The sequence below is a fragment of the Myotis nattereri genome, assembly GCF_964212035.1.
Source record: "Myotis nattereri genome assembly, chromosome: 3".
In the NCBI taxonomy this organism is placed as follows: domain Eukaryota; kingdom Metazoa; phylum Chordata; class Mammalia; order Chiroptera; family Vespertilionidae; genus Myotis; species Myotis nattereri.
Window position 1 is genome coordinate 59,831,791 of NC_138077.1, and position 27,024 is coordinate 59,858,814.

Consider the following 27,024-nt stretch of genomic DNA (forward strand, 5'->3'; position numbering starts at 1 on the left):
AAGGACTCCCTCTTCAGGTGTGAGCTCTTTTAGGTTTTCTCAATTTCCTTTCTTGAGGGACAAGACTAGAAGGGAGAAAGGGATTGGGAAGTGTTTTGAGTCGAGGCCAGACATTCAAGTCTTCGCTAAATGTTGGGTATAATAAATTCAGTACTCACTGCAGACTTTTTTTCTTAATAACATTTCCTAAGGTACTTGCGGGCCATGTTGTTTAAAGGGCAGTTACCAAGTTAACAGCTTTATCTCTGGGAGATACAACTGGAAAATAATTCTTGTGTTTTTCCTTATTTCCTATAGGAGAACATGTATAACACAACCTGGATGATAATAAGAAACTATAAAACTTATTTTTGTGGGTGTTTATTACATGACCTATTTAGGCACTCTTTTTATTTTTTAAGACAAAATAAAGAAACCATGAACATGATATAAAATCCTACAAGAACAACCAATGCTTGAGGATTATTAACCCCACGGTGTTGGCCATTTTACAGCTTAGTTAAATGAATTTCCCCTCTAAATTCCCTTTACACATTTGATCAAATAGAAGGCTCTTCTTTTCTGCTTAAGTTGCTTCAGTGAATTGCTGCATGGATTAGTGAGCAAGCTGGGTTCCTCCCCAGCGGCTATATTTCGGTTGGTGATTGGATTATTTTTCCAGGTAATGCTATCATTATTTTGCCCAGTGTAAGTAGCATTGCCATTTAGTGACCGTAATCACTCATGTTACAGTGTCCTGGAGCATGAAGACCTCCTCATTCCCCAGTGATCTGTTGTTTAACTCCAGGAAAGTCTTCGCTTTGCCCAGGTTGATGAATTTGTGTGTGTATGTGTGTGTGTGTGTGTGTGTGTGTGTGTGTGTCCAGATAGCTGAGGGTTATTGTTACCAATCGGTGGGTTTAGATATGACAACAGCCGTATTCAGAAAGTCTTGACTTTTTTTTTTGAGGGAGAAACAAAAATTAGGGATTCTAAGTCCAGGGGAGTTCAAAGCTTGTGAATCACCCCTGTTAACTGCCCTTTAAACAACATGGCACACAAGTACCTTAGGTTCTTGTTGAGAAATGAATGGAGTAAATAGGAAGAAGCAAAGTAGTGATGAGAAGGACTGGGGGAAGGGAAGGGAGGCAGTGGTGGAGGGTGGGAAATTGCCACTGTTAATTGTCATAGGGTAAGTACAGTAAATGAAGATGAGGTGATAAAGTGAAGAGTTTCTGGACTTTATCTTATAGCTTCATGAGGAAATACTATGAGTGAACACTACTGATATACTGTATATGATTGGAAAAGATGTATGTCTGCTTTTTCTAAGTGAATATATGGTCTGTAATTAAAACTCACAAGAGCAAACAATAATATTAAACCTGTAAATTAAAGCATTACCTGTATATAGTGTGTAGCAAGGGGGATAATGACCTAAAGCACCTTAGACAAGGTAAGTACTCAATAAATAAATAGTGGTTGCTATTCTTGTTTTCGCTTGAATTCCAGGGGACAGCAGAACTACAGAGAGAGACATACAGAACCTAGATCCGTATTTCTCAAACTGTATGAGTGATATCAGTATATGTGTTTGGTTAAATGGGTTTTTAGTTGCAGGACTTTTCAGAGCCTTACAGTGTTCATGCATTAGGAATTTTCCTCTCTAGGGGACAGTAGTCTAAGCAGTGTTTCCCAGACATTACACCACAGAACACCGTTTCAAAAAATACCATAAATATGTCAAGGCTAGTATTCCATGGAGCAGTTTGGAAACATGGGTCAGTTCTGGGCAGATTTCCATAAGCAGAGACTATTTACATCTGACCCCAGGTCTTAATGGGCTTTAAGTGAGTGAACTCACTTACCTAAACTGATTCCATTTCATCAAGAAGGTATGGGATTTATCTGGACCCCAGGGCTAGTCCAGGTGTAGATCCTTCTGGGAATGACTCCATACTGGACCATTGGCATGGCTATGACCATACATTGCCTAGAACTAGCTGGATTTTTGTTGTTGTTGTTGTTTTCAACTTGAAGTACTCAGGAATCTTCTTGATTATTCATTTTCAACTCTCAGAATATATCATGCCTTTATTGACTTTTCTTGGTCTCCATTACCACCACTCTAGTCCAAGCCATCATCATTTTGTGCTTGGACTATTGCAGTAGCATCCTAGCTTCTCGCCCCTTTTTTCCTCCTTACCTCTTTCCATCTACTTCTCTACCAAACAGCCTGAGTAGTACACTTTTTAAAACATATGTCTAATCACCTCACTCTCCTATGTAAAACCCGCCAGTGGTCCCTGTGTATTTGAGAATAAAATGCAAATTTTTTATCGGTGCCTACCAGGCCTTGCATGTTCCAGCCTGGGGCCGACTCTTCCCAGCTTACCTCTCACCGCTCTCCCTGCAGCCACAAGTTTTTCTGTTCCGGGAACATAATAAATTCCATCTTGCTTCAAAACATGGCACTTTTTTTTTTTCCTCTATCTGAATTGCTCATTTCATTCTTCAGGTCTAAGCTCAAGAGAGGTTTCCTAACCACTCAATGTTAAGTGATGCCCTTTCTTTCACCCAGATGTCTCTGTCAAACATATGCTGGCAAACTTATCTCCTAAATGTTCATCACAATCAGAAATGATCTTATTATTTGTGTTTATTCACTGTCCTCCCTTTATGATATGTACTTTTTCACAACAGAGTCCTCTGTCTCGTTTACCAGTGAATCCCTGTCACCTAGAAATGAGCTTAGCATATAGTAGGTGCTCAGTAAATATTTGTTGAAATAATTCACTGGCCAAATGGGTCAGTTAATGAATCCAAATGTTGCCTATATGATGAGAAAATGTATAATATCCTGCCTATAAACTCTGTACCCCAGTCATCCCTGTGTTGGATTCTGCAAGTATATGTGCACCTGGGAAGATAGTTAACAGCACTTGCCTATCAGCACTTTGCTTAACCTTGACATGATATTAGTGCTGAGTTAGCTTTGTCTGACACCTGGATTTTGATTCTCTCAGCTCCAGGTGAAGTAGAAATTTAAGCAGAGGCTAGCAGAATAGTAAATATTTGTATTCTTTCCTTCCATGATCTGCCATTATGATTTCACTGACCATTATTTCCAGAATAAGCTCATATCCCAAAGAACATAAAATAAAGTATTAAATTCTGTTGTTGGTTAGTCTTTGCCCCAAAGCTTCTGGTCACTTTGTCTTCTGACTTTACCATTTGCTGAGACCTTTACTTTTTGGGATCCTTTCTGCTCTCTCTCCTATTTCATTTGAATGGCAACCAGTATGGGTAAAACAATGTCGTTGGATATACACAGTGATCAGCAGTGGGTGGAGTCCCAGGGAGCCAGTCCCCCACTTGCCTGCAGCCCTCTCTCTTACAGTTGGCTCACAGACCAAATTTCCTTACTTACATAAACTGTTGCTCCATTTTTTAGTGGAGTCAGGGTAACCTAACCTAGCTAACTATGTAGCATTTCTATGTAGGTGATTAGACATATGTTTTAAAAAGTGTACTACTCAGGCTGTTTAAAGTGAAGAATAGAGCCCTGAGAACTATGCTGCTATATAATGCTTGGGAGTGTTTTCACCCTGAATGATACATAATCTATTACAGACTACTCACCACTGAGCTGGTAGGTTTTTCTGTAGGGTTTCTAATACAGTCCTCGGGGGAAAACAAAGTGAACAGAAAAGGAGGTCATTGTGCATTGTTGGTATAGTTTGAGGGTCTCACAGGATTTTCATCTTTGCAAAAATAAGGAGTTTTGCTGCAATGGAGCAGAATACCTGGCAGCCTCTCCTTGGTGGGCCTCCTGCCAGCTAAGGCCTGATTGGCCAGCACAAGTACGTTTTACAGCTTCTTCCCCCCCCCCCCCAGTTGTGACTTCCCTACTGCTCCAAGGAAAGAATGCAAGGCAGGAATGTCTCAAGAAGAATAGAATGTGCATGTTTTCATTGACTTTCATCTCAAGACACTAAAATGTGTGTGTGTGTGTGTGTGTGTGTGTACACGCATGTAATACTATTGAAAGCTGGCAGCAACAGAGTGTATCTGCCAAATTTGTCCATGAACTTTTGTGCAAAGGAAAAAAAAGTATATTTTAATAGTTAAGACAAGGCTCAAATATGTAGTCTAATTAACCCCTTCTCATTGTTTGATGAGAGAAGCCATATAGAGTCTTAATGACAAGAGGTGGCAAACATTTTGCCTTCCTTACAGAAGACCAGAGGAGACATTCTTTACAGTGTCCACGAGCACTGAAAGCAGAGCCAGAGTTAGGCTTAAGTGCACATGATATCTGGCCATTTTCAGGGAACTGTGTAGCCTGGTCCCAGATACAACCCAGATGCTGCCTCACTCATGTGTTCAGGTAATATATGTTGACTTCAATTATATACACAACTCCTACAATATTCCAAGTTAACATCTTACTCTTTCTACCTAAAAATTCTCCTCTTCAGCTCTCAGTGATTTGTCAGGACTACTTAAACTAGAGCTTTGCTACTCGGTAGGAAAAGCCACTAGCGACAAGAGGCTGTTGAGCTCTTGAAATGTGGGTGGTCGCATTAAGACACGCTGTTAGTGTAAAATACATGTCAATTTCAAAGACTTATTATGGAAAAATGTGTAAAATGTCTCAATAATATCTATTACATACTAAAATAGTAATATTTTGGCAATTCTTAAAGTAAATTGCTGAAGTAATTTATCTGTTTCTTTTGACTTTTTAAAATGTGACTGCTAGAAAATTTTAAATTATCTATAGACTGATATGTTCCTATTGGACAGTGCTGCTCTAGACCAGCAATTTTCAACCTGTGTGCCATAAGAATTTTTAAAACACAAAATACCTAACTATTTACTCAGGGACACTGACCTTTCTTCCCTTAGATCAGCGGTTCTCAACTTGTGGGTCGTGACCCCTTTGGCGGTGGAACAACCCTTTCACAGGGCTCGCCTAAGACCATCCTGCATATCAGATATTTACATTAAGATTCATAACAGTAGCAACATTACAGTTATGAAGGAGCAACGAAAATAATTTTATGTTTGGGTCACAACATGAGGAACTGTATTTAAAGGGCCAGAAAGTTGAGAACCACTGCCTTAGATTGTCAAATTTAAAAATGACAACAGCCAACACAACAGCCATCCAGTGTGAATGAATCCAAATTATACATAATTTTTTTGGCAGATTGGCAAATATATATATTTTGGTGTGCCACAGAATTTTAGTAATTAGTTTATGGGTGCCATGAGATGAAAAAGTTTGAAAATTACTGCTCTAGACACTTGTCGCTTAACCATACATTGCATTTAGCCACACATTGTCTTGAGTTATCTTTTATTAGATTGAGTCCTGTTATTTAGAACTCCATGTCTTTCTGTCCCATTTCCCCATCTGAACTGTCAGCAGCTTGGGAATTTGCCTTTTGCTTTATTCTTCCTGAGCCTGGCATCCAGCATGATGTTTGGTATTTTGTTGCTTGATTGTCCCATATATTGCTTACTTGCCCAGAAATAGGTTTTGTCCAATTCCACTTCAGGCAATGATAAGGAAATGCAAATTGATTTGCGTTTGGCATATTGCTTTTTTTCAAAGGGACTGATTTTATGTGGCTCTTAATTTGTCCAGAAAGGTTAACATTCCTCAAAAATGGATTCTTAAAGTCTAGGGGATCTGCAAGTCAGCATCAGAACTTCCTAAGGAGCCCCTCATTGCCAACCCCAAATCTTGGGGAAGCTCTACATTAAGCTCAGAGATATGTGGCCCACTTTTCAGGTTTAAATGCAGGTAAATAAATCAGGTGGGCCCATGACTGCCAACCAGAACTGAGAGTAGAAGACCACCACCAGCCATGGTTGCCAAGTAACTGGCAGGAATTCCTATCAAATGGCTGTGATGCTCAGAGTCCCTGAGAAAATACTAGGGATGCACCCTGGGTGGGCCTTACCCTTTAAACATCCTACAATTTTGTAACTGAGCTTGTGGCTGAACCACATGCTCATAATTTCTAGGCTGGCTACATGATGCCTAAAATGCAGTCATTTCTGCTGGTTCCCTGGGAGAGTCTGACCTTCCCCTGGGTTTTGTGACCACAGGATCACCGAGCCAGTGTTTTGGGTTCAGTTGTTCAGGAATGTGCAAGAATGCACTCCCGGAAGCCTCCCTTCGTCAGGGGAGATTTAGCAGCTTTCTCCGCTCTGAAATCATCCCACTCTATTGCCCACATTATTGCCTTAAACTCATAGAGAACCAGCTCCCTTTGTCAACAATGCATGAAATGAATCATTCTCTCTTTAGAGAAGCAGTTGGAAGGATTTGTAATGACCAAGATTTTGAAGCAGTTTCAAAATCTGCCCAGGTTCTCCAGCTTCCCAGCAGCAGAACCCCATGCATACATATCCTCATGGGGTAGTTGAATCAATTAATGCTGCAAGTGGCAGTCCATGCTCAGAGTAGCACTTTCATTGGATTTCTCATCTTTCCTAGGTTATTCCCTAGAAAAGTCGAGTTCCAAGATCTATCACTATGTTTCTGAGAGCTCATAGACACCAGGTTAGAATTCCTACTCTATAAAATAAAAATAATAACTTTTCCCTTGGGCAGCCTAATATTTAAGGTGACCATGTGTCACAGTTTTCCTGTTGTCCAAGTCTATTTAAAAGGTCCCCCGTTAGTCTGGAAAAAGTCCCAGTTTGGCTGATAAAATATATGCTCAGATCTTCTCCCGCTCAAGCTCACAAACCCCTGTTTGCCCTGCAGCACCAATCCAGCATCCCCCCACCTGGAGAAACTGGGTCCCATGGTGACATGTAAATTAAGCTTGCAGTTTCCTTCACTGATCCTCAGACTCAGATCTAGAAAGCCCCTGGGACCAGAGGCCACCCAGAGAGCAACATCACAGGTACACACTCCTCCATCTGAAGGGAGCCCTTCATTTGCATTTGGAATTGTTCTGGGGTGGGGGGTGGGGTGCAGGGGAATTGGGAGGGTCCTTAAGAGTCACTGGAGGCACAAGCCCTCCTTGTGGAGCCTGAGGGTGATGAACACCACCTGCCTCTGGCATTTCTTTGGAAAACTGTATTCCTCGGACTCCTGGCTTTCCCCACTTTTCTCCTGGCCAGCAGTTGCCATGGCAACACAGTGTCTGAGAACTTCTAATTGCATCTGTCTGCTTCTCCTAGAACCACACCGAGACACACATATGGAGACTTCATTTAGCCTGGAGTTCTTGCTGGGTTTTAACCCCTTCTGCATTCCTCAGGCCAGGAAATAATTGCCAAGTTGCTAGAAACTTGATGGCTGCTTTGCAGCCACACTGTCCCCAAAGGTTCTCAGGGCTTTGTCCCTGTTTTTAGAATGGAGACCCACGCTGCTCACTGCTCGGCTGTGCTGGGTCTCTGGGTCTCTCTGCTCCATTGTGTTCCAATCTCCCCTGATTTCCCTGCTAGCCCCACCCAACCACCTTGACCCCTTCATCTGTCAAATTGTCTTAGCTCTTGGTGGGACATCCTTTTACGGTGTCCAGCCCCAGAGGAAATAAACCACTTGGGCACAGCTAAAACCTCACCCGTCCCTGGCAGCCCACTGCAAGGATGAGCCAGAGGGGAGTGGTTGGAGACCCTGGGACATTCTAGGGGTGGGGAGGGATAGAACTAGGGAAGAAGCTTGTTTTTCTGGTCTAGGGAGACTGACCAACTGGCCTCCCTTCTACCTCATAGGACAATGTAGGGGTGGGGATCCTGGGAAGAGTTAACACAAAGCAGCTGCCTTGGATAACAAGCCCATTTCATGATTTCTCTTGGCCTCTTCTCACTTGGTTCTCTTTATTTCCACTTCTCCCTGTCTAGGCCACCCCATACACTCCAGAGTCTCACCCAATTTTCACATTCCCACATTACCTCATCTTCTACCCTCTTTCTCTCCACCAATTTCTCATTTCCACAGCCTGGCAGCTAGGTGTTACATTGCTGATGGACAAAAGGAATGACTGGAAGCCATTTCAGTATCCCCACTGCTCTCCTGTCCACTTTACCAACATGTGCACGTGCGGTGCACGCGTGCACGCGCGCGCACACACACACACACACACACACATACACACACACCAATGTCTTTCTATGGGTCTAAGACAATCTCTAATTAGTGAATTTTCAGGCTGAATATTTATGGCCTGGTGGGGAAAGGTGGGGCCTGTAGAGTATTTCCCCCAAAAGACTGGTCCTGGAAGGGGGCAGCCCCAGAAGAGGAGTTGGCACAGGATCTGTTTTCAGCCCCTACTTCAAGTCCTCAGGGCAGCCCTTTCATGCTTTCAGCAAAGGTTGATGGATGGCACAGGGTGCTATGCTGGGACCTATGAAAGAACTCTAAAATATAATCCTGTCCTCTAGGAACTTAGAATTCAGCTGGGAAGATAAAATCTGTACAATCAATTAAAATTTTAAAAAGTGATTAAAATGAGTTCAGACAAAGTGGAATGAGAATTCATGGAAGGAAGAAGGAATTCATATCAACCAAAAGGGAAGGTCACAGAGGATAGAGTCGTGTAACTTGAGCTAAGCCATGAAGGACAGGAAGAATTTGTGCAATCCAGACAAAAAATCAGACTTTCCAGGTGGTGACATCTTTTTAGCTGGTCTCGTAAGACATTCTCCTCCCATCTGAAAGTTAAAGGAGCATCTAACAATACCTAACGGTGCTGACATTTTCAAAGGGTAATGAGTTCTCATTTCAAAATGTAGAACCTCAGGAGTCCTATATCTTTTATTTTAGTCTGCTTGTGACTTAAGTATGCTGTGGCTACCTGCTCTACCCATATGCACGGCTGACGCTCTGTGTAGCCAGAGAGTTACTGGAGGTGAAGAGGCCAAGGATCTCAAGGCCATGTTAACAATGAAGTTACCCAGGGGAGAGAAGACGCTGAGCTTCATGCCAAAGGCCTTGTTAAATGTGGCCAAGAAGATGCCAGTAGGTGACGGTGTCAGGCATTTGAATCAGTGCCAGCTCTTGTGAATCACCTTGGAGAAACGATAGCCTTCAGTTTTAAGGGGAGCCATGCACAAATTGGGATAATGGAAAGGAGCCATGGAGGTGGGGGGGCTATTCCCCGATTAGAGAAGGTACTCAAGGTACTCAATGTTAATGAATCAGTGGATTTATTCCCTAAATAGCTACCTAGGGGCTACCTAAATTCAGTTGACCCCTGGGACAAAAGGGTGGCGAGAACTCGTAGCTCTTAGGCTATATCCGTATCTCACCTGCTTCCCACCGAAGCAGGGGAGTAAATATTACATTCTATTCAGAAGCCCATGAATGTGAATCCTATCTGTTTCCGGGCTTGGGAAGCTGGGGGAAATGGAAGGTTGGCTTGCAGGAATGTTGGTCCAGATGTGGCAGGCACTGCAGGGGACCCTCTCCCACAGCTGCCCCAGAGCTGTCTCCCTCCTTTAGTTGAGGGTATTGGGATTTAGGTGTGGGGTTTTCTCTTTTTCTTTTTTCTTTTTTTCTTTTTCTTTTTTTTTTTTACTTTTAATCAACCATTCTCCTTGAACTGCATGTGGAAATAATTAGATCCCGAATGCTGAGTAAATGTGAGCCCTGGCAGTCCCAGACATACTTCAGTGACAGGTTCTTGGCAGGAATGAAGAACTGTGAATCTCATGTGAATTTCCTTTAAGCATTCTCTCCCTTCTTCTCTTTCCTTTTTTCTTGCAAGGCAAACACAAATAGAATAAAAAGGTTATTAATGGCATTCCAGGGGAGTAGAGGGTTCCAAGCAGTTAACTGGTTAGTGAAATAAGGCCACTCAATTGGGGTCCCATTACTGCTCACTGATTTCCTCTGCCACGATCCAGGAGGGAATGAAAAGGCATTTCTTATGAAAATTCTTTGACTGTGAAAGCCAATTTTAATTCCTCAGCCCAAACTCAGCAAAGCCCCTGAAATACCCTCACGGGGCTCTGTATGTAAACAGTCTCTGTAGTTTGGGCATTTGGGTTAGCTTCCCTGGGAGAATAAAGTTTGATTTTCAAGAACATCTGAAATGGTAAATTCCTGTGCTTTCTAGTTAAGAGAATCCTAACAGTTTAAGGGACTTTGACATCATCTACAACCGCCCCCCCCCGCCCCTTTTCTATGGATGGGGAAACTGAGGACCAGAGAGGTCAAGCATCTTGCCCTAAGCCACACAGTGTGTTACAGGCAGTTAGTTATATGTCAGGGCCTGTCTCTAGGTTTCTGCACCAGTTCTCTTTATATGGAACTTCACTGCTCTGTCTGGTCTGTCCTCGGGGTTACTGGTTCAGGTTTTAACAGAAGTTTAAAGGCTTTCTGAGGGGAAGAGGAAGGGTCTCATCCCAACGTTTGCCAAATCATTTCTCATATAATGGCATTCATCATGCATTTCTTGGCACTCTCTAGATTTCCTGGTTTTGCTCCCAGTTTTCTGAATGTGCCTACTCTGCTTTCTTGGCTGCTTCACCGTCAGAGCCCTCATACAGTTGTGCAGGCTGTTCACTACATGAGAAGGTGAGGGAGGCTGAATTCCAATCTGACGCTGCTTGCCAAGCCCTGTAACCTGGCCAGGTGTTGCATCTGCCCCGAGGAGACCCCAAGAGGGCTGGTGGCAGTCTGCTCTCCTTGCTCCTCTCTGCGCACAGCCTGTCTCTTCCTCTCCTCAGCTTCCCTCATCCCTCCATCCCCACCCGTTCCTCCTGAGCTCATTTGTTCTCTTGGCTGCATTTCTCACTCTGACACGGATGATGTCCAGATGTGTATCTCTAGTCCTTTATTTTCAACTGTCAGTGGAATGTTTTACATCCCCGGAGACGTATGCCCATTACTGATGCATCATTGCCTGCCCCTCCCTCACGCGGCCCTTCTCAGGGGTCCATCTCTGAGATACACCAACAACCTTCCAGGTCCTCGAAGCCAAAGATCTTGGCAGATTCCCCCATTCTCTCCTTCCCTACTTCTCTCTTGCCACTATGTTGCCAGATCTCCTTGTTCTTCAGAAATTTCTCTTGGATTCCTTCCTTCTCTGTCACATCCTACATGAGACTCTCATTCCCAGGCTCTTTCTAGCTGATTTCCTTGTGCCTCCAATTAATTCCTCCTTGCCCATTTCTTCCCATGTACCACTGCCAAACTATTCTTAAAACCCTCCTGCTCAAAACCTCCATCCCAATCCTACCATTCGTCAGGGCTCAGCTCAAGTCCCAGTTCGTCCATGAAGCCCCACCTCCTGGAGTCAGCCCCATCTCCTTCAGGACTGCATTGGCCTGTTAGCCATCGCAATGACGAGGTTAGAGACTTTTGCCAAGGCCGAGACCACTCCTTTCCAGTGTATGCCATAGAGCTTGCACCATGCTGGGCACAGACTTATTATTCTTATTTTGTTGTTATAGGCACTCACCATAAACATGCTTTCTGATGGATTAAATTACCTGCCTGTCCTTTCCTGAAGACTGGAGGATTCTCTCTAGCCCTACTTTGTCCTTCATGTGGTCAAGTCTTAGGCAGACAGTTGGAGAACGGAAAATGAATACTATGCTCAGACCTAACAGGCTAATTCAGGGCAGAAAGTGGTCTGACCTAAAAGCCCCCGCTCTCACGCCGCCAACCAGGTGTTCTGGAAAGGCTAGGGGGTGAATTTGTGAAACTGGGGGACTTGCAAAAAGCACTCTTTAGGAAGACTAACGGAATATCTCGGGCACGCCAAGGGATAACTCTTAGGACTATAGACAGATCTTGGGGAACCGTTCAGTAAGAGTGGAGTCACTGGATGTGCCTGAGTTGAGGAAACAGCATGGCACTCCCCAGGGAGACACCCCAGCTCATCATTGAGGACCAGGACCTGAAGGCATGAGAGCAGAAACACCCTCCTCAGGTGCTGGAGACGATCCAGAGCCACAGCCTTCTCCCTACCAATAGGAATGCATTCTCCCGCCTCCTAGACCAGTGGTTTTCAACCTTCCTAATGCCGCGACCCTTTAATGCAGTTCCTCATGTTGTGGTGACCCCCAAATTATTTTCATTGCTACTTCATAACTGTAATTTTGCTGCTGTTATGAATAATAATGTAAATATCTAATATGCAGGATGTATTTTCATTGTTACAAATTGAACATAATTAAAGCATAGTGATTAATCACAAAACAATATGTAATTATATAAGTGTTTTCCGATGGTCTTAGGCGGCCCCTGTGAAAGGGACGTTCGGCCCCCAAAGGGGTCGCGACCCACAGGTTGAGAACCGCTGTCTTAGACCCTTGTGAGATGGTTTTCAGTCCTGTATGAAGTGCCTGGCGTAACTCTAACTCTGTAAGTGCTTACTAGATGCTGCTGTATACTTCTGCTAGGACCGGACAAGACCATCACAGACAACAGAACTTAGCGCTATGGAGAAGCCAAGCACCCAGGTGGCTGTGCTGGGTCTGGGCCACCTCAAGAAAGACCTAGTCTATGGAGGAGAGGGGTCGCAGAGAAAGGGCTTCTCTGTGGAGGTGGTACTTTAGGTGCTTCAGGCTGACAAGGTGCTTCAGGCTGACAAGGTGCTTCAGGCAGACACTTAGAGAATGTGACAGAATCTGTCACATAGTAAAGACAGTGGTTAAGGTAAGCAGCTTTGTCCCATTTGAAATTTGATAGTAATTTTCAGGCACACCATATAGTATCACATGAGAGAAAAGGTGAGGAGCACGTTCCCATAAGCTGTGATAGAGGCAGACATCAACAGAAAGGAGAACTGGATCATTCACGAGTGACAAGTCCATAATAGATATTTTTATCTTAAAGCGAATCCTCTGGGGTGATACATCCCTTATTTTGATGTCATAAAGCCCACACCTTCCTCCAGACATCCCAACGCCATTGTCATTGGCCACTGACACTGACACTAATCTGAATAGACCCCAATGACATTTAGTGTAGGAAACGTTCATTAAGCATTCTCTCAGGCAGGACGATGTGGTGGGTCTGTGGGAAGCCAAAATGTGCAAGCACTTAGTCTACTTGAGATAAGCTATATGTGCATAAAATATTAAACAAGGCTCTGACTAATAGACTACCGGTGCAGAGCTATCTCGTTTAGGAAGAAAATGTAGGGTAGGTGGACAGTCCGACTTACCGTAAAGCCAATTAAGCTTCATTTTCAGACCTGTTACTTACAAGGCCCATCCACGGCCCCTGTGCCCAATTTTGCAGTCATCGTTAAGCATTATTTTGCTTTTTTTGTTTGTTTTTGGTTTTTAAATATATTTTTATTGATTTCAGAGAGGAAGGGAGAGGGAGAGATAGATAGAAACATCAATGATGAGAGAGAATCATTGATTGGCTGCCTCCTGTATGCCCCCTAATGGGGATCGAGCCTGCAACCTGGGCATGTGCCTGACCGGGAATCAAACCTGGGACCCTTCAGTCCACAGACAGATGCTCAATCCACTGAGCCAAACCAACTAGGGCTAGGGCAAGCATCCTTTTTCTTAAAGAGACCCCCTTAAATTTTGTAAGCTTCAGATCCCACAAAACCTGGACCTGGCTCTGGTGCATAAACTCGAGATTGAGGGATGGGTTGTGAACACATAGGGGGACGAGTCCCTGCAAATGCAGTGCCTGCTGCCAAGTGCATCGGGACATCTGCTAGAAATCACCACTCCTTCCTCTTTACCTGGAATAAGTAGCTTGCGCCAACACGTTCTTTTCAGGGAAAGGAATTAGAGAGCTCAAGCAAGGTCCCATGGTACTCCAGGTAGACTGTAAGGTCCTAAAGTGGTTTTGCTTTCTCCTTGGCTTTCTCAGGTCTGGGCTACTAGGTTCCGTTCCAGAAGGGCCTCCCGGGGGCCGCCAGCATCCTACCCTACCCCCACCGTGCTCTCCTGTTCTCCCCAGTTCTGTGAGTTCCTTTGTCCCCAACTCCATGATGCTGTGCGAATCTGAGGAGCCCTGGTCTTTCTGTGAAGTTTCCATGACTAATTCTGGCAAAGCAAGGAGAGCCTTTCTCACGTCAACAAAGCCGCTCTGTCACAGAATAGTGGCAAGTGGAGCCAAAATTCCACCTTGGCATACGTAAGGGCTGGTTTTGGGGGGTTTTTTTCCAAAAAGAAAAGTTAGGAAGGAGGAAAAGGATGTTAGGCACAGAGCTGACTCAGTTCACATCGTGGTTGATGGTATATGAAGATGTAGTTTTATGCCTTTGCTTATAAGCTCCCTCCCTTACCAAAGCACATTGTTCTTCCAGAAATTGTTTTACTTCAGAAGACTTTTTTAAACATCCAAAGTGTTATTTTGTGTTCAGACTTACTGCTGGTGGGCCCAGAGACTCAGACACACTAGCACCTCTAGTGGTGGTTTGGCAAATAACTTGCTTTTTCAGTTGCAAAAATAATTCCTGTTTTTTTAGACTGTGGATCCGGTCTAGCTTTGATTTGTAAAGAAAGCAAAGTGGTGGAGTGGAAAGAGCTGGATTAAAGTCTGGAGACCTCACGTGGAGCCCCATGAGGTCTTGGACCAATCACATATAGCCGTCCACAAGTCTCGGTTCCTTCTTCATCCTAGGATGTTACATCTGGAACGGCCGTAGAGATAACCCCTGCCTGCCTATCCTTGAAGGTTTTGAGAATAAAAATGATAGTCAAAGTTACAGACTAATCAATATTACGGTACAAATATAACGTATCATTTATTACCATGCAGTGGCTGACAGTTGCTCAGAGGGGAGGTTTTTTCCTGTAAAAGTCAGCAATCTTCCCTGCCAGCCTTTACCAAGAGAAGTCTGCATTGTGAAACTTAACTAAGGGGCCAAATTCCCAGGGCATGGCTTGCAACACTTACTGCAAACAACATAGAGCCAGTCGGGGAGATGATGCAGACAGATAAAACTAGAAACCTGGTGTTTCTCCATTGGGGACAAGTATTTATTGATTTTTATTCATCTATCAGGGTGTCTACACTTCCAGAATACACCCCCTCTCCCCAATCAATTATACTCTCACAAGTGTATTCAGACCGACGGGTGTGTATATGCGTGACCTCTCCCTGTGCCTGCCCTTGGAGCTGTACCCTCTCTCCGAGGCTCACTCCCTTGCTGCTCTTGGTAAAAGAATATCGAGGCTTTTACCTCGATATTCTGGGGTCAGGCTGACCTGTGTGCTAAGCCTGACTCAGCTCGCACTAGTCATATGGTCTCTGTACATCACAGAGCTTTGCTGAATCGTACTTTCCTCCCCATCTGTTATACCGAAACCTGCACAGACGTGCGAGGACAGAGACTTCTCTGTAAGGAGCCTCACTCGGTGCAGGTGCTCTAATGAATATGAGCATCGGGCCCTCGTCCATTGTCAACCCCACAAGATCTCTGCCTTATGCCTGGCAGGTTCCCCTGCCTCCAGCCTCTCTCCACCCAGGCTGCCCCGCACCTGGAGTCAGAATTCCCAAGTTGGATGGGACCAGACACAATATTCCAAACACCGCATCATCATGTCCCTGGCCCCATTCCAAACTTCCCAAGATCCTCACTCCTACCAGGTCAGCTGGCGAGACCTGCCTCCCTACCTCCTCTCTCTTCCTCGCCACACTTCTCCCTACCCATGAGCATGTTCCTGCCATGAACATCTCAAGGTGTTCTCCCTCCCTTAGAATCAGTCACTCGGCAGATGGGTAAAACCACTTACCACCCTAAGGAACTTCCCGGAATCTTTGGGAATGCTCTCAGCACCCCTGCTCCCAGAGAAGATGGGGCTTGGGAAGGGCTTGTCTTCATTGTTGATTTCTACATGAAAGCATGCCTGTGAATGGGAGGAACTGGGGAGGACTCTGAGGGCTTCAGGTAAGACATTTTTCCCCCAGTTCTTGGTTCCTGCTGCCTGTGCCTGCAGGGCAGGAACCCCAGTGTCCCACCTCCTCACCACATCTGTCAGGGAAGAGCTGAGAGGCACTGCAGGAGCCAGGGCTGCACTCTGCATTGCGGCTCTTGGCTCTGTGAGACAAAGAGAGAGATTGCCACCTATTGACAGATGCACCACCTGCATTTCTCTGTGGACTTCAAACAGGGCCACAAGGATTGGTAGGCCCTTTGATTTTCCCATTTAATTGGTCCACCTGCTCTCAGGGTTGTCATTCCTGTGTAAGGGAGGAGGGGTGGGGATGTGACAGCCCAAAGTGGTAACAGCATCTCTGAGGGAAAACTGCCTGAGCATCGGTTTTGCACTGTCATGATGGCCACTTTCATTTGTGTGGCAGGCACCCTGCGACATGTGGTACATCTCATTTAATCTCACACAGCCCTCACAGGGATCAGTGTTATCACTGTGCACAGGCGTGACAGGGCAACTGAGGAGCAGAGGTGGAACGTAGGGATTCAAATCTAACTCTGACACAGTGTATAAGAACTTTTCCTTTAGATTGGGTAGAATCTTCCACTTTCTGGTTATTTAACCTATAAGGCTCAGAACCCTCATCTGTAGAATGGGGATTATGTTGTCAAACTGATGGCTGTGTTATAGAGCTTAACTAAGATAATGTATAGTAAAACTCTCACAGCAGGGTACCAGATATTTGTAAATGGGAGCTTAATCATCTCTTGTCTGTGGATGTGGGTTAGAATCCTAATTCCTTTCATTTTTCGCTTTGGGGCCTTGGGGAAGTTACTTGACCTTTCTGATCTTTAGTTTTCTCGTCTATAAAATGGGGTTAATAACATACATGTTCTTGCAGGGCTGTTCACAAAGTAAGAGGAAATCTTATGTACATAAACACTTTGTAAATTTTAATTGTATTATTCAAGTATTAGTCTATATTTTTCAAATAAAAAGTATCTGTTTCTTTACATGGATTTTTGAGATCTATTTCTGATGAATGACTATAACCAAAAGATTTTTTTTTAGTACTCACTAAAAGCAACAACAGAAGATAAAAAAGAGGCTCCATAAAGCCACCGGCTATTATTCTGCAGTAAACTCTATAAGCATTAACGTTAATAACACTTTTCATAGGCAATTTGTTTTACAGTTTGTGATGCACTTCCAGATATGTTATTTAATTTCATCTTCACAGGGCAGGGTTGGTATTTTTCCCTATTATAGAGAGGAAAAACTGAGGCTCAAAGTATTAAAGTGACTAGTTAAAACACAGCTAATAAGTGCTAACGGCTGTGGGTGTCTGCCATGGAGCTGTGTGTTGGTGTGCCTTTAAGTGTAGGCATATGTCTGAGCATGCTTTTTATGCATTTGTGTGTCTGTACCTCGTGTGACACACACAGAGGATTATATGTTAGCTGGTTGTTTCCTGAAAGGGAAAGGAGAAAATAGGGTCTTATCTGAGATTTTTTTTTTTTTTTACACTGCCCAGCAATAGCCTTTTCCTCTTCTTCTTTAGAGCTGATTTCTATTCCCAGGCACAGTTTCCAAGAGGGCTGCTCTGCTTGGAGAATATGTTTGATTTTATCGCTATTCCTGGTTTAGGAAACAACAGCTAGTCCTCCCAGCCTTCTGGGAATTACTTCCTCTTTTCTTCCCTGCCTGCCAGCTTTATTGAATTCGCCTTAGCAACATCCAAAAAAGAATGGGTGTGGCAACAGCCCGTGAACCAATGAGATGTGAACATGGCGAGGGTTTCTAGACCAATGGGAGCCTTGTATGACAAGCAGGCTGGCTCAGGAGAGAAAACAATAACCTGAAGTTTGCAAAGCAGCCTCCGGGTGGCAGCAGACCAGCTGTATTGGACACAGCCCCTAAGCTCTCAATATCTACTTTGTTTTTTGTTTTCTGTGACCTATTCTTGTATATAAAACACCAGCTATAAGAATTTACTGTAAGAAGTGAGTTTGTGAGTGTGAGTTCTCTGCTTGACACAGTAGACATGGCCCGAAGGGCAGAATCTCAGGTTCCATCCCCACCCTTACTATGGCCAGTCCCATGACCCCATCACAACAACTGCCATCTTTGTTGGTTTTAGCACAGCCAATGCCACCCTGGTGGGCAGGCCAGAGGCCTGTGGTGAGACTGCCTGTGCAGCCAGTCAGGAAGAGTGGCTGGAGGAATCCCATTCTCCTTCATTCAACCTCCACTACTGCTGGCCTGAGTGGCAAATGAGGTGGGCCTGGCTTTTAGTCGCCAATTAACACGAGAGAACAAGTGTGTCACTGACAGATGAATAACTACAAACACCCACATTTTCAGAGGCATAGGTTGGAGCCATTCCCTGCCTTTTCAGTTCTAGAGCATATGTCTGCACAGGAATATCTGACCATAAGTGTTTCGAGGCTAGTTCTACTGCTTATCAGATGGTTTGGCCCTCTTCGTCTTGAAGCCAGAGGCAGATGTGGACAGGACCTCAATTAGACCAAATAAAATAACAGCAGATCTATGTTTCAATAGCTTGGCTATTCTTCTTGTGCTTTGAACACTACTCAGTGAGATTTTGGTCTTTCAGATAGCCATATTTCTCTCATGTATTTCCATTTCTGCCCTACCTGGTTTGGCGCAATCGAACCTGAAGGGTCCCAGGTTCGATTCCAGTCAAGGGCACATGCCCAGGTTGCCAGCTCGATCCCCAGTAAGGGGTGTGCGGGGGCAGCCGATCAATGATTCTCTCTCATCATTGATGTTTCTATCTATATCTTCTCCCTTCCTCTCTCTGAAATCAATAAAAATATTTTTTTAAAAGTTTCCATTTCTGCCTAGTCTATTCTTCTCACCCTTTGGAAATCAGTGAAAGCCCCCTATCTCAGAGTCTCACTTGGTTCGTGCCCTCCATCTCTCCTCCAGCCCCCTGGTGCTTCCATATCGCTTTCTAAAGATCTCTTGACTTGTGTTTCCTCAGAGAGTCACAGAGCACCTTGAGGTCAGGGACTGTGCTTTTATATCTCCTTTCCTTAGTATAGTGTTGGCATATAATGGATAATATTATATTAACCAATAAATGTTCTTAGAAGAATGGGAGCATGCAAGACAAGAGCTCTTGTCCTTAAAGAAACAATCTTACAGGCTCGTAGGTGGCCTGGGCTGGAGCAGTGCTGGCAAGGCTGGTGCTGGCTGCTGGGGACAGCTTGTGGCTAATCAGGACCCTCCAACCTGTGACTCCAGACCAAGCCCCGGGCTTGAACCATAATCACCACCATTGGTTCAGTCCATCATGGGCTCATTTCAGTGACATGGTGTTCTTTTATGATTTTGTGTTTTAGGAAGAAGTAAGGAGCAAATCCAAGATCTGTGCCAATGTGTTTTGCGGAGCCGGCCGGGAATGTGCAGTCACGGAGAAGGGAGAGCCCACCTGCCTCTGCATTGAGGTAAGTCCTGAGGTCAGGAGCCAGGGGACAGCTGCCCAGGCTAGGGTGGCTGCCTTGTTGGAGCTGCCAGTCGGCACAGCAGTGCCAACAATGTCATCAACTTTATGAAAGCACCCCTGGTCTATCTGAAAAGAGTGGAATGTTCATCCCAGGAGTTAAAAATCAGATGTGAATACAGGGATTTTTTTTAAAGTTTAGTTTTATAAGATTTTTAAATTACAAAATGAATAATTGCTTTATGTAAGTCAAATAAGTACAGGTATTTATGCAAACATAAAATTAATCTTCCCCATAACCTTCAAATCCCATTAGTCTGAGTTAACCAGTCCGAGTTAATCCAAAGTCCAGGTTAACAGATTGGAATATATTTGTGTCACATTTTTGCCTTTGCTACTATAAACATGTAGAGAGATTCCTTCTATTTCATACAAAAATGGAATCATAACATATAGTTATAGATATGTATATACACAACTTGCGTTTTGTACTCATGCATAGATCATGGAAAGCCCTGCAGGTCACGATGTATAGTTGTAACTCACTTTTTAACAGATGCGTGATCTTTAGTGGTATAAATGCACCAGATTTACGCAATCGTTTCCCTATAGATGGACACGTCCCACTGAACAACAACACCCTTATGCAAATAGCTCTACATGCTGCTGCCTTTATTTCTGTAGGATTGATTTCCACTCGGATATGCAAATGTTAAAAAATAGACAGAATGCAGGTTTTTCAAGTTTGCTTTGGTTTTGAATGAACCATAAAAAGCAAAGTGAGCTTTCGAGAAATACTTCTTTCATAAGCAGGATTCTGATCAGTTCTCAATCTTCAAGCAAACAAATACCCTGAATGCCTGCCCTTTACCCCCTTTCTGTCAAATCAACCCAAGCCTGAAGTGCATCTGTCCTTGTGCAAATAAATACACCCAACTGAGTCCCCAGAGGAAGGATCCTGACCCATTGCTCCAGAAAGGAAGTCCTCCAGTTTAGAAATTAGGAAAACAGATTATGCTGGAGACCTGGCAGGGCCTCACTGGAGGTGCGCTGGCCGCTGTGTGGTGGCTCACGCCCAGACTTAGGGTTCAGCAGCCTGGCGTCTAGTCTCAGCTCGGCCACAGTCAATTGTGTGATTTTTGAACAAGCTAGTGCCACAGGATACCACAAAGACAGAGGCTGTGTTTGGCTTTGCCCCGTGCCCAGCACATAGAAGAACTCAGTCATGAGTATTGGTTAAGCGCAGTGTGTCTTCCTGGCTTTGGTGTTCTTGTCTGTAAATCGGAAAGTTTGGGCTACCTCCCTCTCCAGTGTCCTGTGTTTCCTTTCACTGCATCTGCTCTTTCTTGCTTCGGTGCCTTTATTACGTCCGAGCTGAACTTGCTTCTCCCTCTCTCCTTTCAGAAACCACAAAAGTCTTAAGAAACTGAGCTTGCCTGTGACCATGGCACTTTACATAGCCGAGGTGCCAAGTGAACTTTAGTCCACTTCCTCTTTCATAATGATTCTCTGTAATACTTCACAAAGATCCGGGCACCCAACCCCCAGCCTCACAGCAGGCGTTGTAAGATTGGGAGGAAAACAAAATGGCCCCAAAGTACAAGCAAAGCAAGAGAGCAAAGATCCTTCAGGGTCCGCCCCAGAAGAGTAGAAGGCGTGCAGCGTTTGCCTGCTTTGCAGTCTCCACATTTCCAGCCCTCAGCTCTGGCTGTTTTGTGTCATAGAATGCTGACTTTTAAGGGATCTTAGATCAGCCAGAAACATTGAGTAACTTACTACAAAATGACAAAGCAATGAAAATTCCAAACTCCTGGCTTCTAATAAAATGCCCTTTCTGTTTGTTTGGTAGGGGTATGGCAGGGAGGGGTGTGTCAGAGAGGGGTGTGTCAGGGAGGGGTGTGTCAGGGAGGGTGTGTCAGGGAGGGGTGTGTCAGGGAGGGGTATAGCAGGGAGGGGTATGTCAGGGAGGGTGTGTCAGGGAGGGGTGTGTCAGGGAGGGTGTGTCAGGGAGGGGTGTGTCAGGGAGGGGTGTGTCAGGGAAGAGTGTGTCAAGGAAAGGTATGTCAAGGAGCGGGGTGGCAGGGAGGGATGTGTCAGGGAAGGGTATGTCAAGGAGCAGGGTGGCAGAGAGGGGTGTGTCAAGGAGGGAGGTGGCAGGGAGGGATGTGTCAGGGAAGGGTATGTCAAGGAGCGGGGTGGCAGAGAGGGGTGTGTCAAGGAGGGAGGTGGCAGGGAGGGGGGTCTGTCTCTTCACTGAATAGCAGAAGACCCTGACCCAGGATCAGCACACAGAGCCATATGGGGCTGCAAGGTGATAAGGTGCCTCCAACACTAAGTGGGGTACGGTCACAAATGGCAGGGCTGAGGCTCCTACTGCTGAGGCCATCGCTGCTGGTGGGGAGTCCTCAGGAGATGGCTGTGTGTGCTCGCGTGTGCATGCTCTGTGTGTGCCAGCACCCTTGATTGCACCAACATCCAGCTCTGTTTCAGCAATGCAAACCTCACAAGAGGCCTGTGTGTGGCAGCAACGGCAAGACCTACCTCAACCACTGTGAGCTGCACCGAGATGCCTGCCTCACTGGATCCAAAATCCAGGTCGACTACGATGGACACTGCAAAGGTACGGAGTGCCCTCACTGCTCACTGGGGAGCCGGGAAGGCAGAGCAGTGTGGCAGGGATACCGGAGTCCTTTCCACCCTGACCACAGCACCCAAAGCCGTGGAGACCACCCACGTTCTTGGAGGCATATCCTCTTGGCACCCATGAGCCTGCTGGGTTCCTCCTGGATGGCCCAGGCTTCTGCCCAGGGTTTCCTGTATCAGACCCCCAGGGGGCTTCCAGCTCTGTCTGCAGCTGAATGGTGGATAGGCAACCACATCCGTAATCAATAATAATAAGGAAGTGTTTAAGTGAATTCTGTATCTTTTTAAAATGCAGGTAAATTTCACTTTTCCCATGCTTTTAAAATTTGGGTACCTCTCGGCCCTGGTAGTATTATATTTCCTCTATTTTACATTCAAACCATTATCCATAAGGTTAAAAGGGAAGGGGTCCCATGCTTGTTGCTAATTAGACATTCGCCCCTGGCCTAACCGCTGCCCTGCCTAACCTGTCTCAGCCTCAGACTTCCCTGAAGAAACAAGAGGCGTTTCCCACATGTTGGTCTGCACTCTGTTTCCACAGTGATTCCATAAGAGATTTCAAAGTCCCAGTGATCTCCCCCATCCCTCAATCTAGCAGGACAAGGTGTGAGATCAGGAGGGACTCAGTGGCCCCAAAATGTCAAACGAAGCAGGAAAGAAAAGACCGCCTTCCCCCCCAAACTTGGGTCTTGGAAGAAGGAAAGGAGACAGGACTTAAGACAAAATGATGAAAAGGTTACAGGTGGCTACTTAATGTGGGGCCATTTTAATCCTAGTAATACTTAGACATTTTCTTTTTTTCTTGACTTTGCATTATGCATCTTTTTTTGTCTTTCAGAAAAGAAATCTGTAGGTCCATCTGCCAGCCCAGGTGAGTGCCTGTTTTTCCACAGTGTGTATCTTTTAAAAAAAAAATTTTTATTACATTTATTGGGGGGACATTGATCAGCATGGACATATATAGGTTTCAGGTGTGGGTTTCAATGTTACAAGATCTGTGTATTGCACTGTGTGCTCACCACCCAAAGTCAGATCTTCTCCTGCCACCATCTCTTGGGACCTCCTTTATCCCCGACCACCTTCCCTCTGGCAACCACCCCCACTGTTGTTTGTGTTCAGGAGTTTCAGTTTTATATCCCACAGATGAATGAAATCATACGGTTCTTAGCTTTTTCTGACTGACTTATTTCACGAAACATAATGTTCTCAAGGCCCATCCATGCGCTGTGCATCTTAGGGAGGAAAGTCTTTTCATGATGGAAACTTCGTGTTCTGCAATCCCTGCTGAAGACCACCAGAGCTCCATGTCAGCCCTGTGACCACAGCTGGTGGCTCCTCAGCATAGCTCAGAAAAGCTGCAAAACTGCATGATTTTTGTGTGTTTGTCATTTGAAGCATCAGGTTGAGTCAGAATGTTGACTGCGTTTTGCATTTTTGCTGAGTCAGGAATGAACTGCCAGGATGAGAAAGTCACTGAGTCCTTCCTTCAGGGATCTGCAAGATAGCCTGTTGTTGGGGGATGAGCAGAATCAGAGGCACAACTTTTTAAGAAAGGGGGGAATCTGTAATGCCAGTAAGATTCCTTCTGTGATTTTCTAGAATAAAAAGTAAAATTTCATCATCATTTATAAATGCAGACCCCGTTAGCATATACATTTCCTTAAATCCTCACAATAACCTTGTGAGGTAGGTTTTATTGTAATTACCTTACAGATGAGGAGATGGAGGCTCAGAGAGGCCAGGTGAATTTCCCTGAATCCCACAGCTAAAAAGTGGCACACTGGGGAGAGGTGCCCAGATTTCACTCACTGGCTCAGTGCCTTTTACACACCCTAACATGTATTATCTTCCAGGAATTCCCTTTTGCCAAGTCTTTCCCTTCCCTGCTTCCCCATCCACCCAATTCTCAGCCCCACCTGTTGTTCCCATGTGGCCTACACGGCTGTCCAGAGACTGGCTTCAACGTGGCCCTGCGTTGGCCTCATTTTCTGTTGTGTATAATAAAGTATAACGCAGGCAGTGCAAAATTTAGGTGGAAGAAAGTTTTGATAGACCCAGTTGGTGAGAGAAGGAAAAGCTATACAGAGAGAATCAGAAATCCAGTGGCATAAAGAAATGCAATGCTCTCCCTTATTCGTGTATTATTTTACCTTATCTTTGGGCCAAGAGAGCTGTTCTGTTGATTAATTGATTTCTCCCACCCCCTCAGCTTTCTAAAGTTAATGAAAATGTCCTTTATTTTGCTGCTCTACTTTTTTCCCCTCACCTATGCAACATAGTCTTTCTGTTTCAATATTCTTGATCTTTATAAATTTTTTAGTGACGCGAGCTTGAGTCCTGGGTTAGACACTTTCCAGTATGTGCCCTGGGTTGACTCCTCTGTAGCATGTGCGTGGCCATCCTGTTTCCCTAAGTGCTGTGGGACTGCGATGAGATGACGCACTCACATGGTGGGTGCTGGGGGACACTGGGGTCCTCACCGTCAGTTGACCTCCCCCCTTTCCTGCAGTCGTTTGCTATCAGTCCAATCGCGATGAGCTCCGGCGTCGCATCATCCAGTGGCTGGAAGCAGAGATCATTCCAGACGGCTGGTTCTCTAAAGGCAGCAACTACAGTGAAATCCTGGACAAGTACTTCAAGGTAATCCAAAGTTGGGGTCAAAGATTGGTCGCCCGTGGCTAGACCATGAGGAAATGCAAACCAGCAGAGAGTCCTTGAGTGTTTCCTCACCATAGGTCATTCCATGCAGCAGCGACAGTTGCTTTCTGACCAGCTTGATCAGAGGGAGTCCAGCAGTACAGTCTTTATGGTCAAACACATATGTGTTTCTCTGTTTGTGCAGTTAAAGCCACATAGGTGTCATAAAGCTTATGTATGAAAACTATGGCCAGGCTCCATGCCCCTGTCCCATATGACACCTTATAGAACTGTTTGCCGATACAAAAATACCTTCTGCTCTCACTCAGGCCCAGGCCTCCTTACCCTCTTTCCCACCTAGTTTGATATTTCTCTAAGTCATTAACTGACTACCCATGGCCCACAGAGCAACTCTCATCTGAGAAGAGTCGATGGGTTGGCATTTCATGGGTCCAGGATCCTTCATGAACCTAGAGATTGCTACTCTCTTAAAGAGACAGATTATTCCCATTGGGAACAGGAGAGATGCTACCTCAAAAAGGGAAATGAGGGTAGAAATAGTACTTAGCAATGAGCAAGGCCACCATGTCAAGGAGATCTTTCTGGGAGCTTGAAATAGTTGTTGGAAGAAGCAGTTAAGGGAGCTCTCTTCCAGCTGATGGACGAGAACACAGACGCACATGAATGAATGTCCTCTCAGAGATAAACGAACTACATGCAAAAGCAAGCGCGTGTGCGCACAGCAACACACACCCCACTTACAGAGATGCACACGCCACACAGAGACACATCCTATCCACAGACACACGCACTCCGTTACCCACATTCCCACATGCGCACAAAAGCCCCTTCACTTGCAGACACACATCTCTGGGCAGATGCCCTGGAATGCTCATCCCCAGACATACACGCCCTCACGTGCCTCAGGGCCTTCTGTCCCAGAACCTAACCAGGCAGGACACAGGAGCAACCCCAGGCACATGAAGAACTTCTTGCCAGCTCTGCAGTCACCGAATGTGGTCAGCATCAGCCCAGTCTATGGATTCCTCTTCTAACAGACATTCTGGACCCTACATACTGCGTTGGCTTGAAATAGGATCTCTGGTCACTTAAGAGTCTGCTTGTGTTATTGTCTTTAGATGGCGAGTTCTCTCTTCTATGGCAGAACAAGTATATCTCTCTGGATTCCAAGTGTTTGAGGTCACACCTGGATGTTAAAGCACAGCCCTTCTCACTGTGTCCTCTGTCTCAACCTCTCCCACGCTGTGGAGCCCTTGGGAAGCTCTTTATCTGTCCTTCAGCATCTGCTTTTTGATGATTATCTGAGACCTGTACTAGTATGTGGAGTCTTCAAAGGGAGACTCCCGCCCACTAGGCAAACAGCTGCCTGTTTCTAAGCGATCTGATACCTCACAGAGACTGTTTCTGCACCAATGAATCTCCCTTAGCCCAGCTGGCGTTCCTTATAGAAAAATTAGTTAAAAAGCAAATCTAATCAGAATGCGGAGAAGACCAAAATCAGGCCCTCACCTCAACTGGGGATTCAGTCAATCTTTCTTAGGTGAAAGCGTGAGAAGAGGTAAAGAAAGAGGCTTCCACGGCCATGTCACACACACACAACCTGGACTCTGGGTGGCAGACTCCTGGTGGCCAGGCTGAAACTGGATCCAGCCTTCTGATCTCCCTTACCCCAGGATTACATTTCCCATCAGCCCAGCTTCTGTACGCGACTGCGTGCCTGGCCGAGCCCATCTCCTTTCAGCAATCTCCGAACTTGCAGTAAGCCCAAACATGGTCTCAGAGCACACTTTCCTGCCTTGCCTCAACCCTAAGGTTACATAGAAAAGGGCAGTTATCTCGAGTGTAGATCTGGGAAATGCTGGTGTAAAGAGGTACTATGCCTTTGTAGCCGGTTGGTTGAACAGAGACACAGTGAATTAGGTAGGTTCTTGGTCCAAGTTCATGACCCGTTCCTCCCCCTCACCCCTGCAGGCCCCCTAGGGATTTCAGGATTCCAGGCTGTTTCAGGGCTGGTTTCAAACCTCTGTTTTCCTGTGGCTGCCACATACAGACCTGGCCTGGAGTAGCCCAATTGGGTCCTCATGAGATGAGTGCAGGCAGGTTGGCCCCTCCCTCAGTTTCAGGCCTGGACTCTGGTCCCACTGAATGTGCAGGGAGTGCACTCAGCACTGTCCTTTGAGAGCTGCCTGGGCTGTAGGTGCCAGGCTCCGGGTGCCCCTAGGGCCCTCTGGGTCCACAGCCATTGCTGGATTGTTCCTCTCCCCACACTCAGTCTGTACTCAGGCCCTGATGGGGTTGGGTCTGTAAAAGCTGCTCCGGTCTGTCCAGCACTTGCAGCATTTGGACCCAAGAAAGTCCTATGCTGCTAAGAATGGCACCTGGCCAACCTTATTTTATTTCTCTATGTTCATTAATCAAGACCTCACAAGGTGAACACTTGG

General features: G+C 45.4%; 1 protein-coding gene across 2 annotated transcripts in view; it reads left to right on the forward strand.

Annotated features, from left to right (window-relative positions):
• FSTL1 (follistatin like 1) overlaps nucleotides 1–27,024 on the forward strand; it is a 53,304-nt gene that overhangs the window by 16,313 nt on the left and 9,967 nt on the right. For both annotated transcript variants that reach the window (XM_081087681.1, XM_081087682.1), the window contains exons 3-6: nucleotides 19,182–19,286; nucleotides 21,773–21,902; nucleotides 22,764–22,796; nucleotides 24,435–24,565. In XM_081087681.1, coding sequence (XP_080943807.1) covers nucleotides 19,182–19,286; nucleotides 21,773–21,902; nucleotides 22,764–22,796; nucleotides 24,435–24,565 — 399 coding nt within the window. The remainder of the gene's footprint in view (nucleotides 1–19,181; nucleotides 19,287–21,772; nucleotides 21,903–22,763; nucleotides 22,797–24,434; nucleotides 24,566–27,024) is intronic.